Source organism: Bactrocera dorsalis, chromosome 1, assembly GCF_023373825.1.
Source record: "Bactrocera dorsalis isolate Fly_Bdor chromosome 1, ASM2337382v1, whole genome shotgun sequence".
NCBI classification, from domain to species: Eukaryota; Metazoa; Arthropoda; class Insecta; order Diptera; family Tephritidae; genus Bactrocera; species Bactrocera dorsalis.
Genome location: NC_064303.1, coordinates 48,496,493 through 48,514,535, shown reverse-complemented (window position 1 = coordinate 48,514,535; position 18,043 = coordinate 48,496,493). Strand labels below are relative to the sequence as shown.

Below are 18,043 nucleotides of genomic sequence, written 5' to 3'. Positions count from 1 at the left end.
GTGGCGTATCTGAAGCAAAAATTTTCAAAGAGACCCCTATCAAAAATTTTGGATGAAGTGATTGCGGAGTCCCTGCTCTTAAAAGTGAATTGGGATGGAGCCAAAAAAAAAGTTGCATTGAAGAATTATGCACTTTTCAGTAAATTTCTTTACGGTAATACATAATTTCAATTCATGTCATCTATTTTTTTAACAAGTTTAATTTTTAGAGGCCTTAAAAGATGATTACTCATACCCTGATTTTGAGGCAAAGATCAAAAAGGCGTTTCTCAAATGTAAGGCTCAGTTCTACAGGAACACTTATAATATAAAAAAAAATAATAGATTTTATGTACATTAATTTAATTAAAAAACTTTAATAAAAAATAAAATTATAAAATTTTTTGTTAAAATAATTGCAATGACTTGCAATGTTAAAAGCGAGTATACAATTTTACGTGTATTTACACACGAGTATTAGGAGTAATAGGGAGTATAGGATATCCCCTAAAGGATTAATCCAGGAGGTCTCAAACGATCTTCCTAAAATCTGCTGGGCACTTACAAAAAAAAAAAAAAAAATAAAGAAATAAAAAAATTAAAGAAGAATAAGAAGATAGAAAAGTGGAGTGAAAAGTGATTAATACAAATGTGAAAAGTGTTAAACACAGTGGCAAATATATGTACATATACCAAAAAAGGCTAAAGGAAAAAGAACTATTTAAAAATATATATAGCCATATATACATACATATATACGTGAAGTGAAGTGTGCTATCTTATAAAAGTACATATGTATATATGTACGCACCGGCAATTATCGAAAGCAAAAGAAAAAAAAGGAATAAAAAGTGTAGGCTTGGGCTGGCGGACGTATATGTATGTATAAAGACATATATGTATATATTTACGTTGTAAAGAAATTGCAAGTACAGTGAGTTTCATGAGAGCAGCACCAAAGTGTTCGAAATATTTCAAAATTGATCCGTGAAGTGCCGCTAATATCTACCGCTTTTTGTGCCGTACCACTAAAAGTTACCGCTTCCAGTGCCGCTACAGAACCCCGTAAGGATATAAGTGTCCAGTTTTTCAACATCAAATCGCTACGGCCACAACGTCGCTGCTGCCATCAAGTCGCTGCTGCTATCAAACCGCCGCTGCCATCAATCCGCTGCCGTCGTGAGAATGAGCTGCGGCTGCATCTTGTGCCAAAGGGACGTAAGCGCCGGCAAACAGCCGACGCACCAAGTAACGAGTGCGATTTACTGAAAGCAGTGCAAACAAAAAAAGGCAAACTGCAACAAAACAAGTACACACTTTCAGTTTTTGGCTCACCCTTTTCACTATACATATATTGATTTTTTTGTATTGCCTTGTATTTAATCTACAAGAATACATATATACATATATTAATACATGCTCAGACATATACGAATTCAAAGCTAATAAGGGATTTTGCGGTAGCCCTTTATTTTGAAACAAAGGTGAAAAAATTATTAGTTGCAAAACTAAATTATCTCATTTTTCCCAATTTTTTCGATCCGCGTTTGCAATTATCGGTCGTTTTTTCGCAATTTTTGTGCGGACATTTTCCGATTAAATTATTTTACTGTGCTATTGCTCATTTTGCGCATTTTTTTATTTGGCTTTCGTATACTTGAGAATCGATATTATTTTTTCCCGTTTTCGTAACCGATTCCAAATATATTTGTTGCCAACCTTTATTGCTATTGTACTTTTCATATACCATATTGGTTTGGCATTCGTATATTTGGGAATCGATATATATATTTTTTCGTTTTCGTTGTCGATTCTTAATATATCTGTTGCCGAGCTTTTCAGTGGTTCATAACGATTCAAATATCCCAGATATTGAAAAATTTAACCATTTGGTTAATTGTCTATCTGGAGAAGCTTTGAGAACTGTTAAAGCGTTTCAGATGTCGGATGAAAATTACCCGAAAGCGTTGGCAAGTCTCAAAAAAGTTTATGATAATAAATGTTTGATATTTTTCAATACAATATCTAAACTTTTTGACCTGCCAACCATCCCAAAGCCATCCGCTCCTTCATTGCGATCAATGATTGACGAAGTGTCAGCGATATATGACTCATTGCTATGGCTGGGCGATGAGAAACATATACATATAACAAACGCTATTATTATACACATAGTGATGACAAAGGTCAACTCCGCTACCCGATCCAAATGGGAGGAACAGCTGGATTATGAAAAGCTGCCACTGTGGAAGAAATGTGAAACCACCCTAAATCGAAAATTCCAGCAGCTATCAGCGGAAGGAGCATCAAATTCAAGGACGAATCCCATACCAACAAGCAGCGCGAGTCATGGGAAACAACAACATATGGACAGGACCAAATCGGCGCTAGTTGCAGCAAATACGAGGCAGTCTCTTTGTCAGCAGTGCAAATCCAAGGACCACTATTTGACTGCCAATTTCAAGGTGCTTCCGGTGCAGCAGAGGTTCGAGTTCGTGAAATCGGTGCCCTTATGCATAAATTGTTTGCGTAAGGGACACACTGTCTCTAAGTGCAGAGCGCATCGATGTCGTGTGTGCAATCGTTCGCATCACACATTATTGCACCAGTATTCGGTTTCCTTCCCCGCTGCACCTCATCCGCAACCATCAACCAATCATGCCATGCATACAGCCAGTATGCCGGAACGGATCATGTTGGCAACAGCAGTGATTCAAATGACGACCAGTTGTGGAGAGTACCTGCCTGCGAGAGCGTTGCTGGACTCAGGCTCCCAGGTCAACTTCATGTAGGAGGACTTGGCACAGAAGTTGCGGACTCGACGACAACACAAAACATTAAATGTAATAGGAATCGGCAATTCCAATACGAAAGTGGGGGCAAAATTAAGCGCATTTCGGCGGAATTCTGGATAATGCGAAGTATTTCGGCTAATTATCCAGACCATAATATCAATGTTAATGGCTGGAAAATTCCGCACAATATTGAATTGGCGGATCCAGAATTCCAAAAATGTAAAAAAGTTGGCATCTTATTGGGTGCAGAAATATTTTTCGATCTTCCAACTGTCGGCCAAATTAAAAACAGTCCTAATCAACCAACACAATCTATGTCCTCCTCCCAAATTACAAAGCACATTATGCCAAGCTGAAGAAGACTTCACGTCAATAGATTCAGTAGTCCAAAAATTTTGGGCTCTAGAATAATTACCTTCAGATTCTAATGGCATTAAATTCACACAAGAGTAAGAAGAGTGAAGACTCTTTCGTAAATATAACTCAAGTATTGCCTTCACGACGGCTTCAAGTCAGAATGCCTTTTAAAGCTGATCGTAAGGTACTCGGTCACTCCTATGAAACCGCATTTCGGCGGTTTCAGGCCCTGGAGAGAAGGACATTAAAAGATCCAGAACTTCGCAAATGTATCTGGACTTTTGAATGCATATAGAGCATTGGGTCACATGAGCCCAACGAACAATAAGATCCCGAGTGAACCACACTACATCATTCCGCATCAATACGTTTTAAGGCCCGAGAGCACAACAACCAAATTACATGTTGTATTTGATGCCTCGAGTCGATCTCAAATAGCGTTAAATGAACTTTTAATGGTAGGTCCAACCATCCAAGAAGAGTTATACTCAACTCTTCTTCGTTTTCGCTTACATAAGTATGCCCTAACAGCGGACATTACTGAAATGTACCGTCAAATAATTGTGCATGAAGAAGACAGAAATTGTCAGCTTATTGTGTGGAGAGAGCATCCTTCTGAGCAAGTTCAAATTTTTCGTCTTAACACCGTAACATACTGCAAAATAATACTTACCTTAATTTATTACTTACATTAATTCATCTATTAAAATATTTAAGGAAATATAATTACTTACCTCTTGTAATACTTATTTACATTACCACTAGTTTAAGTCGTTAGTTTTAAGATTTAAGCTAAGCAATTCCACGAACAGAATAAAAAGATCCATTGTAATTTGAACGTGAAATCGAAGTTTCATTTCCTTTCGCAAGTATATCATTTTGGTGACAGGCAATTAGGGTTTAAATTAATTCTCGCATTCCCAAGTAACTTTTCGATTCTCAAAAAAGCTTGAGAAAATTTCAAATAAATTACATTCTAATATTACAGATCTAACAAATAACAACTTTTTAATAAAGCTTTTGAGCAACGGCGGCTACAAACTTAATGTCTTCGATGCAAATAATTATCGCACAATAACAAAATACTTATCTAATGAAAATATACCTAGGTTTAGCTACGAGCCAATAAAGGTAATGAAAAAAAATTTACACCACTCATGCGATACACAATCCATATTAAATGATATAAAATTTCAAGGTTTTAGAGTCATAAATGCAATTAATAAGCTTAAATGGGAGACCAAAGAACCGCTAGATATGTTTTTAGTAGTATTTGATGCTACCGAAGCCATTAAGAAAATTCACCAGATCAAAACCATTCTTAGTACTGTTGTCAAAGTTGCATCTAAATTAATTCCACAGTAAAAAACTGTCAAGCTTTAGGGCATACAAAAAACTTCTGTGGTAAGCCATCGAGGTGTGTGAAATGTGAAGGTAAACATCCTACTACTAAATGCAGCAAAGCTGAGAAAGATCCTGCTAAATGTTGTAACTGCGGCGATTCTCATTCTTTAAGCTACCGTGGTGTCGTTGCAAAAGAGCTGCAAAAAATTAGAGATAATAAGAACTACTAATAGTTATTCAGTTGAGGGGAATGCCAATGTTCTGTCGAACAAACCCATTGTGAATAAAGGCGAAGTACAATTCCTACCTTCCGTTTCTAAAGTTATATTTGCGCAAATGGCTAAGCAAGGTCATATAAATACAATTAAAAAAAGCAGTCCTTTATCCCAAGTTTTGGATGAGCGAGGGGAACTGATTAAATCCTTTAATCAGCGGTTAGACGCTCTTGAGTACCATCTACATTTTAGTAACTCTTTAAGAATAATGCTATGAAACGGGAGAGTCTTTCCAAAAGTAAAAAGGAATTAAAAGTTATTCTACACGGCAGAAATATTGATGTATGTCTATTATCTGAAACGCATTTTACAAACCAATCATTTCATTGGTGGCGACTATAACGCAAAACACACTCATTGGGGATCTCGTGTAGCTACAACGAAAGGTCGGGAACTTTTCAAAGGTATACAAGCAATTAGATATAATTTTGTTTGTACAGGTAGACCCACTTATTGGCCTACAGATTGACAGAAATTTCTACACCTTATTGACTTCTTTATAATCAATAAACTACCGAAACTCTATTTATGTATAAAAGATTGCTCAGACCTAAAGTCTGACCATTCTCGGGTGCTACTAACTCTGTATGAAAAGCCAATTATTTCGGCCGCCAAGCCAACGTTATACAATAAACACATTAATTGAAATAAATTTAAAAATATATTGAATAAAGAGTTTGGAGATGGCAGCAAACTAAGTCCTCTGCTCTCAAAACTGAGCTTAACAAATGTACAGAAACACATTTACGCCTAACGATGGGTATGAGATAAACTGTGAAAATAGTTGGATGTATCCACACATCAACATTTCTCCTGTTACTTTTAAAGAAATTAAAAATCTTATCACCTGGGTACGATTTAATAACTGGAGAAATATTACACAATTTACAAAAGAATTTTATAGAAAAACTTGTAAACATTATAAACAGTGCTTTATGCCTAAGATACGTGCCGTCACTTTGGAAAGTATCTGAAGTCATAATAATAAACAAGACGGGTAAGCCAGTACACGCTGTTACATCATATAGACCAATTTTGCTGCCAGCCTTATCTAAAATCTTTGAGGATGTACTCATATATAGGCTTAAACCAATAATCGCTCATAAAAACATCCCAACACATTAATTTGGCTTCCGTGACCAACATTCAACAATTGACCAGGTACACAGAATCGTTAATTTCGTTGAAAATACAATCGACAAAAAGAACGTTTGTACGGCGGCCTTTTTGGATGTGAGTCAAGCTTTTGACAAAGTTTGGCATACGGGTCTACTTCTCAAATTGAAATACATACTACCCAAACAATTTTGTGAAATAATTGCTTCGTACTTAAAATATAGATACTTCCGCATTAAACAATGCTTTATTCGCTTTTGACCAGTGACTTCCCATCTGATTCTAGTTATATCACAGCGACATTTGCTGCGTCATCCAGCTTTGTTAGCAGCTGGAGAGTCAACTTCAGTATCTAGTCGCCGAGTGCAGACAACAGTCAACGCCATTACTAAGTGGGCGTCTAAGTGTCGCATCAAATTAAAGGACCTTGAAAAAGTCGGCATATTGTCCAATTTATATAAACAACATTCTTTTACCATACCATAACAGGGCTAAGTACCTAGGTATCACCTTAGATGCTAAGCTACGCTGGAAAGAGCATGTCAAAAAAGTAGCGAGCTTGATATGAAATTTGGCAAACTTTACCACCTAAATAGTTGGCAGGAAATCCAAGCTATCAATACAAAACAAACTGTTGTTATATAATCAAGTCTTAAAGCCAGTTTGGGCCTACGGAGCCCAACTAATGCTCCTTGGTACATTAGATCTGCTGGCCTGCGCCGTGATCTAGGCGTAAATTCAGTGGTAAATGAAATCTCCAAATTAGCAAAGTCTCACGACCTGAGGCTTAGGAAGCCTTTAGACTCATCGAAACTGCTGGGTGAGAAATCCGGTTAAAACGCAAAAAGCCTTCCGACCTAGTAAGACAACAGTAGCAGCAAATTTATTTCTTAACATTTAGCTTTTAAGTATCTCTCCTAATTATTTAGACCAGAATTGTTGTTAGTATTTTATTTTTATATACTAGCTACAATGTAAAATAATAAATAATAAAATAAAATTATTGTCTTATGCACCACCAGCGCATACGAATCTCAAATCCGACTCACCATCACGAACCTGACGTAGAACGTTTGATTATTTGAATTTGTATAAATTATATAATACATTTTAAGTGTTATATTTAAAAAATGCAAAAAAAATAATTTTTTATTACATTTGAACCACTCAAAATAGTGAAAGGCTAATTTATGAAAAACAAAGCTTGGCTGCATTGAAGATAAAAGTTATACCACTTTAATAAGGTATCCGCAAAATATCTTGCTTGAATCCAATTCAATAACTTTGTTGTTGTTTTACTTACAAATTATTTAACAAGAAAGCAGATGCAATTGTTCTTAATCATGATCATTAATAAAAATTTAGGAGTAGTGATCAATCTCCAATTAACAAGGAACCGTTTTTAAATGAAAAGTCATGGAAATGATATTCACAACTAGTTCTTATTTTATTTATTAAATTGGTTCTAAATAAATAATAATAAATATATAAATAAGCAAAACCGGCAAAGAGCAACCTGAAGAGATTCAAGAGCTGTCATTTCATGCGGAAAAAATAACGTTTTGGTGTGGTTTGTGGGCTGGTGAAATCATCGGTAAACAGATAATATCACGTGAAACGTTTTTCCCGTCCCGCTAGATCACGTCGACGTCAACATCGATAACCCTTACCACCCTAACGGGCCCCTGGGGACTCGGGTATAAAACAGTAATGAAGAAACTCGGTGCTCGAGCAAAGCCACCTGACCTAACCGCTGCGAAAATGGATAACATTGTGAACGCACTATTCCCCACACATGAAACAAGGGCTAGCGACCCAGAACACATTCTAGGATCCACGCAAATAACCCAGTTTACCCTCGAAGAGCTGCAACTAGCCACTGCCAAGCTCAAGGCCAACAAAGCACCCGGACCGGACGGCATCCCATCCGAAATTCTTAAAATAATCGCTGCAGAGCGCCCGGCAGTACTACTGAACATGTATAACGCCTGCCTTGAAGCCGGAATATTCCCTGAACCGAGGAAAAAGCAACGGCTAGTGCTAATCAGTAAGGAAAAAGGAGACCCCAATTCGCCATCAGCATACTGCCCATTATGTATGCTTGACACAGCGGGAAAGCTATATGAAACCCTGCTTAAACCCAGACTTGAAGCGGCCATCAACGAAGCTGGAGGACTGTCCCCTAGACAATATGGCTTTAGAACCGGCAGATCAACCATAGGAGCAATGAAATACGTCATTGAAAGCGTAGAAGCCGCACAGCGTAGATGGCATAAATACAAAAGAATAGTGTTGCTGGCGACTCTAGATGTCCGAAACGCCTTCAACAGCGCTAGATGGGTAGATATGATCGACGCTCTCGAGAAAAGCTTTAAGGTAGCCGACTACCTTAGGGCCGTGGTGCGGAGCTACCTTAGCAACAGGAAACTGCTGTACAAAACTAAAGAGGGATTACGACAGATAGCGGTTACGTCAGAAGCAGCACAACAAGCACACAAGTCGGACCAGACTTGTGGAACATCAGCTATGACGCTTTATTAAAATTAGAAATGCCAGATGACTAATATGTAATAGGCTACATGGACAACATCGCAGCAGTAATCACAGCAAAGGATACGGAAGAAGCGTGAGGAAAGCTGAACCAGGTCATGATACGGACGCAAGCATGGCGCGACTCACACAGCCTCCAGCTCGCTACGGAGAAAACAGAGCTGCCGCTGCTAACAAACAAGCACATACCTCTCGAGATAAGCATGCACACGACTACGGATATTCTTAGGCAAAAAGCGTAAGACTGGACCCCAGAGTAATCTTCTGGGTATAAGTCCAGCTCGCCGCAGGAAAGGCAGCGAAGATCACTTCTCAACTGAGCCGACTAATGGCTAACATAGGCCCTAGCCAAGAAAAGAGAAAGCTTCTAGTGCCGACAACAATCAGCCAATTATTATACGGAGCGGAGATATGGGCAGACGTTCTTAAAAAGGAAAACCGGCATAAGGTAGTGACCAGAGTGCACCGCACTGCTGCTCTCAGAGTTTCATCGGCCTACCCAACAGTGTTAGGTGAGGCAAAACTAGTTATAATCGGTAATGCTCCAATTGAATTTCTAGCCTACGAGGGGAAAAAGCTGTGGGAGCTAAAGCAGTCATCCGATAAAAAAACCATCCAAACGGGGATTGATAAACCGTTACAACAACGTTTTGGACCGATCGATTGACCACCAAGATCGTGTTCCATCACACCGTTAGACTTTTTCCTGTGAGGATATGTAAGGTCTAAACTTTATGCCGACAATCCCAAAAAACACCACGCTTATTATTCCCCAGTTACCAGTCGAAATGCCAAAAGTTTTGTTTAAAAAAAAGGGTATCTCGAAATTATTTCCAATACAAAGGTGAAGTTATTTAGGATCTAGGGTTGGTTTTTATATTTCGGGGTTACAAAACAAAAACAATTATTAATCATTGAAAACGAATTCATTGTTTTGTATGTATGACTTTGTTTATAATTTTAAAAGTCTTAATTTGTTCGTCAAAATCGACGTTCTCCCCCTCAAAGTAATATCTCTTATCCCAAACATACTTCTGCAAAATGTTTTTCCAGTCCTTGATTTAGTTGTTAGAGTCAATTTTCGCAATAGCCTTAAATGAAGGTAGCTATGCAAGTTTAATGTCTTCAATTGCTGAATAGCCAGAAGTCGCTCGGAGCCAAATCAGGCGAACGCGGTGGTTGAGGCAAGATACCAAGAGTTGTCACCTTATAATTGCGGACTTTTTGTACAAATAGCTTCACAGAAAATGCGCGTCACACTGAAATAGTATTCCTTGTATCAGTTTGCGTAGTCGGAAAGAATTTGGAGTGCATCAGACCTCGATAATCGAAAAAAAGCTGTTTTTTCGGCTTCGGCTCACCTTTGCCACGATATTCGGCCGATTGATCGTCTGTTACCGAGTCGTAAGCATAGATCCAAGACTCATCGCCAGTAATAACACGTTTCATGACATCCTGGTAGTCGAAAAACATTATTTCACAGACGTTAACGCGACGCTGTTTTCGAAAAAATTTAGTGAAGGCGGTTTCCAATATTCTGAACGTTTTGGTATCAGATTTTCGACGTTGAACTTTTCTTGAGTTTGTTGACGTGTGTTTTTTGCTGCACATAGGCGGGCGCGTATCTTAAACACTGGAGACGTGACCTCCGTCTATCACAACGTGATCAATCTGGTTGGGGGCCACTCCCAAGTGAAAGGCAATCAGAGAACTTTACTCGCTTGTGTAAACTTCTACACATGGCTCTTACAGTTTTTCTATTATCCCTTCTTTAGAGCGCTTGCGGAAGTCCTTGAAACTGTTACTGCACTGCTAAATATTCTGCTTGAAAACTGTTGCCGAATTGTTATTATATTATTAACTTGAACCTATCGATTTTTTCGATATTTTTTATAGTATCATTGTAAATATTACTGCATTTAAATTAACGTACTAAATCACGCTTGGAGCTCTTTTAATTTTCCTCAATAATTTTCTCCTAGGTAGAGAATATTTAATTTTTTTAGTTTTTGATTTTTGTCTTTTCTCCTCAATGAGTAGGGTTACCACATTCCCCGATTCCCTTATTTTCGTGAAAAATGTACTGATTCCCCGTTATCCTCCTGAGTCGGCAATTTTTTTAATTATTATTATTTTTTGAGCGAATGCGTAAAAAAAGTGAGCTTCACAGCGTTTTAGTCTACTTGGGCGTTTTGAATTCGCGCGAATTATACGTTGCGTCGCAGTGAACAGGTTTTAAAAAAAGTCAAAAAAATCAAATTGGATTACAACGAGGTGACGTTGATGGCGATGAAGAACAAATTGACTTAAAATGAAGCTTATTCTAATTACAACTTGCTTATTAATAATATTAACTTACTTTTAACATATCATTGCTGAATAAGCATACTTTTATAACTTCCAATAATTCTTAGGAAATTTATTTGTTAAATTAATTTTTGATTACATTATTTGTTTAAGCAAATCGCAAAAGCTGGAAATGTTATGTTGCAATTTGCTTTAACAGTTCATCGTATTTGTCAAATGCATTGTCAGGTGTTTTTACATACTGAGTCCTACATGTAACTCGCGCCACGCGTAGGATGCAAGGTAACGATAGCCTCCGCATAGAAAACTTACCATAACTGTAAATAAAATTAAATCTTTGCACTTTGGAGTTACACTGTCTCATAAATTAGAAATGTAATTAACGTTTTTGATTATTTAAGAATTCGATATCCTTTTTTCGTTCTGAATCCAATAATCCACTCTTATCAAAACAATATCGCTCGCCCTCACAAGAAGGCATAATAATAATAATTGTAAAGAAAAGAGATAGCTTAACGTTCTGCTGGAATTTGCTGTCACAGCGAAAATTGTAATTAACGCTTTGTTCTGGATTCAATAAAGCTGATGCTTATACTTCAGCTATAGCTCTAAGATAATAATACCAAAATGTATAAATATTAGTATTTCAGAAATAAAGATTTGATTTGTATTTCATCCGCGCGTTCGCGGATATAAAATATATATTTTTTTAAAAATTCCCTCGTTGCGGGAATTAATTGGCGCCCAACGTAGCACGAGTCAAAAAGTGCCTAGTATAGTAAAATTTATAAAAAGTTGTGTTATCAAAAATTGTGAAGTTCAAATTACAAAAAAATACTAAAAGTAACAGTGACCAAAAAAGTGTAATTGAAAAACTTCCACTAAAAAATAACTGTGTGATTAAGAACAAGCAACGAAGTGACAATCACAGGATAACGAAAACAAGAAATTTTAAAATTATTTAAGTAGATTCAAAAACTAATAATTAAAATAATTAATTAAAACATAACTAATCAACAAAATACGAAACTTTAAAAAGTAAAGAGTGACTTAAATTGCAAAAATAGCCAAGCAGCAGTGGTAACAACATCAGCGGACGTGTCAACAGCGGTAACGACAGCAGTAGCAACAACAGCATCATTAGCAGGAATTATAACAAAGACAGCGAGAGAATACATTTGTAAGTTTAAATTAAAATTAACTATATTTAGAATATACATATGTATATTAGAAATGGGAAATAACCAACTGTCATACTGCGACTTTTGTAAGGGCGATCAGGATACTAGGAAATGTCCTAAACTAAAAAAATAATGAAATAAAGACTATAACTAATGGTTTGTACAACCAATAAATTACATAATCAAAAGCTGCAATTCACCACCATCGGGGGGACCTTCCAGCTTATAGCAACTTAAAATTCTCTACGATTCACCACCCAAAGGACCCTCCAGAGAATTATAAAAAATTAATTTAACCAAAATATTTTTAAATCAAAACCAAATTCTAGACTCGGACGCCTTACCGAATAATTTGGACTATGACAAAATAGACAAAATAGTTTGAAGAATTTGAAATTCTAATAAAAAAAACAATTCAGAAAAATATATACCAAATTTCTTCCACGACGAAGATAAGAAAGTAAACTGCATGAACGCAGTATTTAATTACATAAGAAAAAATAAAACAGCCACATTAAAGGACTATTATAACAAGGACTCTTTAGAAGCAGAAAGTGTGGCTATGATCCAGGTATCAAAAAGCCTATACTGATAAATGAATAAAACAATAATTATTTTATTTCTTTATTTATTTTATTTTATTTATTAGATGTAAAATAGTAATACAATTATTATTTTACATTTTGATTGGAAAGAAGCACTAGCTACAGAGACAATAATTAAAGGCTCGATCAGCCATTTAACAAAACATATTGAAACCGCGATTCACCACCGCATTGGGGACCCTGCGGTTTATAATAAAAGCTTAATTCTGCGATTCTGAACTCCAGACCCCAATAAAAATTTAACAAAAAACCAGAAACTGAAAATTAGACAAAATGGCTAACGATGACGCTTTGACCGTAGACCTAATAACTCGCCTTATTGCTGACAGTAATACAGCTTTACGGGAGGAAGTAGAGCAATTACGCTCACAAATATGTAGTAGTGAATACTAATAGTGCAACAGATTTTCTAACACAAACAATAGACGATAATATAGCATGTCAAGAATCATTAGACGTAGTTAAATCCGTACCTGAATTTACTGGTAGGATGAATTTATATGTTAGTTGGAGAGAGGCAGCGCCTTACGCTATGAGCCTATACGTGACGCGCAGTAGAAAATACTTTGCTGCACTCACAATACTTCGAAATAAAATAACGCATGATACAAACGATGCATTAACAAACCATGGAACAGTACTCAATTTCGATGCAATTCTATTTCGTTTAGACTTTACATATGCGGACAAACGTCCTATACAAATAATCGAACAAGAATTGAGCATCTTAAGGCAGGATGCAATGTCGGTTGTAGAATACTACAACCTCGTCAACAAAAAGTTGACGCTATTAATAAACAAAAACGGATTATTAATAAATAAAACGGAAACAACGCAGACCTGACCAAAGAATTAAACAAAAAAACAGAGAACATGCCTTAAGAACCTTTATAACAGGATTAAGCACCCCATTGCGGAACATAATATTCTCTCTAAGCCCACAAGATTTACCTGACGCTTTAGCAAAAGCTCAGAAACTTGAATCAAATAATCAAAGAGCCCGATTTGCTCAAAACTTTATGTATGACAGAAACAGAATGAAGCCAACGTACACAAACAATAACTTAAGATTTCCTCAAAGGAACAACCCTCCCAATAGCAATACACATTATAAACCAAGTCCTATGGATATATGTAGATCCATCTGCATCCAGATTTTACAATAGAGATTTTAATATGAGGGGACAACAATTCACTAGCAATTATTATCAACAACAAAGAAATAGCAATTTTAACCAAAATGTAAAACCTATGCAAACGAATGCAAACTTTCAGGCCAATAGGGGGCAAAATCAGGAAGCACATGGGGTAAAGCGGCATAGAGAAAGTAATAATAGCTTTCGCCCGCAAGAAAAGAGTCAGAGAATTAGTAATATCCCCCATCTCAAATTACATGATTTAAAATTAAATAAAAACTTAAAAGCTCTAGTCGATACGGGAGCAACCTCATGCTACATTAAGCCTGGGGTTTACAATAATAAAAAGGAATTAGCCATTTGTAATCGCATATAAATCGTGAATGGCTATTCCATTATCAAATTTTACCACTTACTAATCATATTTGGAGTCGAAGAAATCTTCTATGAAATAAAGGGATTAGTATCGGATCTCCTTTTGGGATTCAATTTCCTTAAAAAGATTGAGGCACTTATCGATGTGTCCAAAGGGAAAATTATTTATAGGGTAAAGAATAACATGGAAAACGAAAACAGAAGTATAAGCATTTATTTTGAAAACAAAACTAAGGAACAAGGAGATTCTAAAAAACTGTCCGAGCAAAGTATCGGTAATATTAAAAATTGTGGAACAAACAAGTTCTACACCGCCAGCCGAAAATTTTACCGGCAATATTTTATCTAAAGAAACTATTTTGGGACAGAAAGGTCCTAAAACGCCAGCTGACGATTTATACCAGTATAGTGAAAAAAATAATTATAAAGAAAATATTGTGGAACAGAAATGTTCTACAACGCTAGCCAATGAATTTGTCGGCAACATAACTGATAACTATTCGATACTGGGCGAAAGAGGCTTAGAAATTAATAACGATAATGATTATTATTCGGAAAAGAATTCCGAAATGTTAAATACTGAAAATTAGGATGAAAAATTAACTGAACTTAAAACAAAAATAAAAGAAAAAATTGCTCCAATGCACTCAAATATCGATACAAGCTTTCCCTTCATGACAAATGTAAAAGCGGAAATGAGAATGAAAAATGAGGATCCGATATGGAGCAGACAATATCCATATCCCTTATCTGTAAACTTATTTGTTAATGAAGAAATAAATAAAATGATTAACGTTAATATAATAAGACTAAGTAAAAGTCTGTATAACTCACCAATTTGGGTGATACCAAAAAAGGTTACAAAGGTTTTGGGTTAAAAAATGCCCCTAGAATTTTTCAGAGAGCAATGTCACGTTTACATGGATGATATATTTATTTTTTCGAAAAATTGTATCTTAACACTTAAAGGATTTGGAAACAATTACAAAAATATTGAAAAATGCTAATATGAAAATTTCTTAGGAAAAATCGAAATTTTTCGCGGAAGAAATAGAGTTTTTGGGTTATATAGTAGCTCAAAATGTCATCAAAACAGACTCAAATAAAATAAAATGAATCTCAAACTATCCAATACCAAAAAGTTTGTAAGTATTAAGAGGATTCTTGGGACTTGCAGGATATTATCGTAAGTTCGTTAAAGACTATGCTGCGATAGCCAAACCTTTGACAAAATACCTATCAGGAGAAAACGGTAGGATTTCTAAAAAGGAAGGAATATCTGCATTGAACAAATAATAAAAACTATTGTCTTCAGAAATGGAATTGATACAGCCTTACTACTCAAAAACATTTGTATTAGCTACCGATGCATCCAACATTGCAATGGGTGCGGTACTATCGCAATGGGGTAAACCAATTACCTTCATTTCAAACACTTCTAATAAAACAGAAAGAAATTATGCAACTAATGAAAAAGAGCTTAATGCCATTGTTTGGGCATTAAAAAATCTACGAAATTACCTCTATGGTGTAACCAATTTGGAAATACACACTGATCACCAACCATTAACATTTGCTTTATCACCCCGCAAACCTAATCCAAAAATGAAAAGATGGCACGCAATAATGGAAGAATTTTCTCCAAACTTTGTATACCAACCCGGTAAATCCAATATTGTAGCTGACGCATTGTCGCGTCTTGAATTATATAACAGTTCCGATGATTCCCAAAGCCAGGAATCCAACATTCAGCACAGAGTAGTGAAAGCGTTCAAATACAAAAAACACAAAAACCCATAAATCAATTTAAACAACAAATAATATTGTGTAAAAACTGATTTACGGTCCATGAGTTAATTGAAACCTATGGAAATAAAAAGCATTTAATAGAATTTAATACAGTGGAAAAGTTATTAACAATTTTGAAAGAATATATTCAGGCAAAGCTAGTTACAAGGATTCCCTGCACTGTTGAAGATTTGCATGAAGTCCAAGGAACTCTCAAACAAACTTTTCAGAACAAATTTGTAATTACAAAACTTTTTCCAATGGATATTATTAATAGAGAAGATCAGTCCGGATTAATCGAACAAACCCATAATAGATCTCATCGAAGCTATAATGAAAATATTAAACAAATAGAAAAATTATATTAGTATTAAAACATATAGAAGATAAATCAAATATCGAAGAAAAGGTTTTAGAATTGCTTCAAAGCTTCACAGATCTAAAGCAAATTACGTTAGACAATGAACCAAGCTTTACCACACCAACATTTAAATCCTTAATGTAAAGGTTAAATATTGAAATTTATTTTTGTGATCCACGTCACAGCATAACTAATGGACAAGTTGAAAGAGTACATTGAACAATAATTGAAATAGCCAGATGTATAAAAGAAGAATACAATATTCTCAGTAATTTAGAAACAATACTTAGAGCAGCACAAAAATACAATTCCACAATACATTCAGTAACAAATTTTAAACCAAATGAAGTACTTTATAATAAAATAAACCATGAAAATTTGCCAACAACTTCAAAGCAAACACAGGAGAAAATGCTAACGTTTCATAATAAACATAGATCAGATAAGCAATATCATCCCGCCCAAATCATTTACGAGAAAATAATAGGAGAGAAAATTAAATTAGAACCTAGATATAAAAAACAACAAGTTAAGGAAAATTTAAAGAATAAAATAATAATTAATAATAGAAATAGAATTATTCATAAAGATAATATAAAATCATAATTATTATAGGTTTCCAAAATGATCATTTTAATTTTGACAGAATTAACTGACACAGATACCACAAATAGGAAAATAAAAAGAAAACGAAATCAATATGTTATACATACATATACATACATGAACTGCAAAATTTAATAAATACAATAACTTTTGGTAAAATTGGAATTTTAAATTCAACAATTTTGCACTTTGATGAACTAAAAAAACATAACATACAACCAACACGGTATAATGACAATAACAGATCTAATGGACATTTCTAAATAGAAAATAGCCCAAAAAGGAAACGTAATTATAATTTATATAAAATACCCTAAAATAGAACTAACATGTAAGTACTAAGGTGTAAGAGCCATAGCTCAATTACATGGTAAGCTTACTATTGACCAGAACATAATATATTGTAACAATAAATTTTTTAATATTCACAATTGTAAAACAGAAATTGTAAACAGAATTGAATAGAACATATTTAATAACATTTGAAAATAATACTGTAATAAATAATCAAGCCTATGAAAACAATGAAATAAAAATTTGGAATTATTTAAAAAATAAATATATAAATAATTTTGAAATTTTAGAATATTTTGAAACAACCAATAAACTGTTAAAATTAGATAATATAAATATTTTAGCAGAACGAAACAAGAACATAACAATCCATTCATATTTTTGGTACATAATTTTAACTTGGGAATAATTTTCATAACTTACTTAATACTAAAATTAAAAAATCTCGTGAAATTCCCAAACCAATCGAAAATGCGAAATTTCAAGAAATCACTTATAATGCTCTTTTGGAGCAAATATATAAATTAACTCAAAATAATAGTGAATAGAGGACGATTCATTTTAGGAAGGGGGGAGTTAACGATAGCATCCGCATAGAAACCAGTGATCTGCAGTGAATACTTAACTATGAATACACTCTCATATTCATGAATCACCCCCAATATTCACTCACACTTGCTCTCACTAAAAATATTATCTTCTCACAATCACATGGCTTGCTTGTGTAATAATGAGTGTGAATATGTCTCACAATCACTTATCGCTCACACTTGGCTTGGCTTGCTTCTCTGTATACAATTGTTTGAGCTATTCGTTGCTTACCATTAGATGAGTTGAAAGGCTCATGAATACATTCACTAATAAGTGGCTCATTATTTATTCATGAATACATTCACAAATTCCTTGCCTATTCAAAATATATTTTATACCTACGCGGAGGGGTTTTAAAAGGAACGAAACGCGCGATTGTAGTG

The 18,043-nt window shown here is 35.0% G+C and overlaps 1 protein-coding gene across 4 annotated transcripts in view; it reads left to right on the top strand.

The window, feature by feature from the left end:
* LOC105226812 (uncharacterized) overlaps window positions 1–18,043 on the top strand; it is a 159,114-nt gene that overhangs the window by 96,157 nt on the left and 44,914 nt on the right. Inside the window, exons 10-11 of one of the 4 annotated variants that reach the window (XM_049462465.1) lie at window positions 1–154; window positions 210–355. The exons of the other annotated variants lie outside the window; for them this stretch is intronic. Of the exons in view, the coding sequence (XP_049318422.1) occupies window positions 1–154; window positions 210–340 (285 nt within the window). The 3' untranslated portion in view covers window positions 341–355. Of the gene's footprint in view, window positions 155–209; window positions 356–18,043 lie in introns of those variants that run through there. 4 annotated transcript variants of the gene reach the window in all.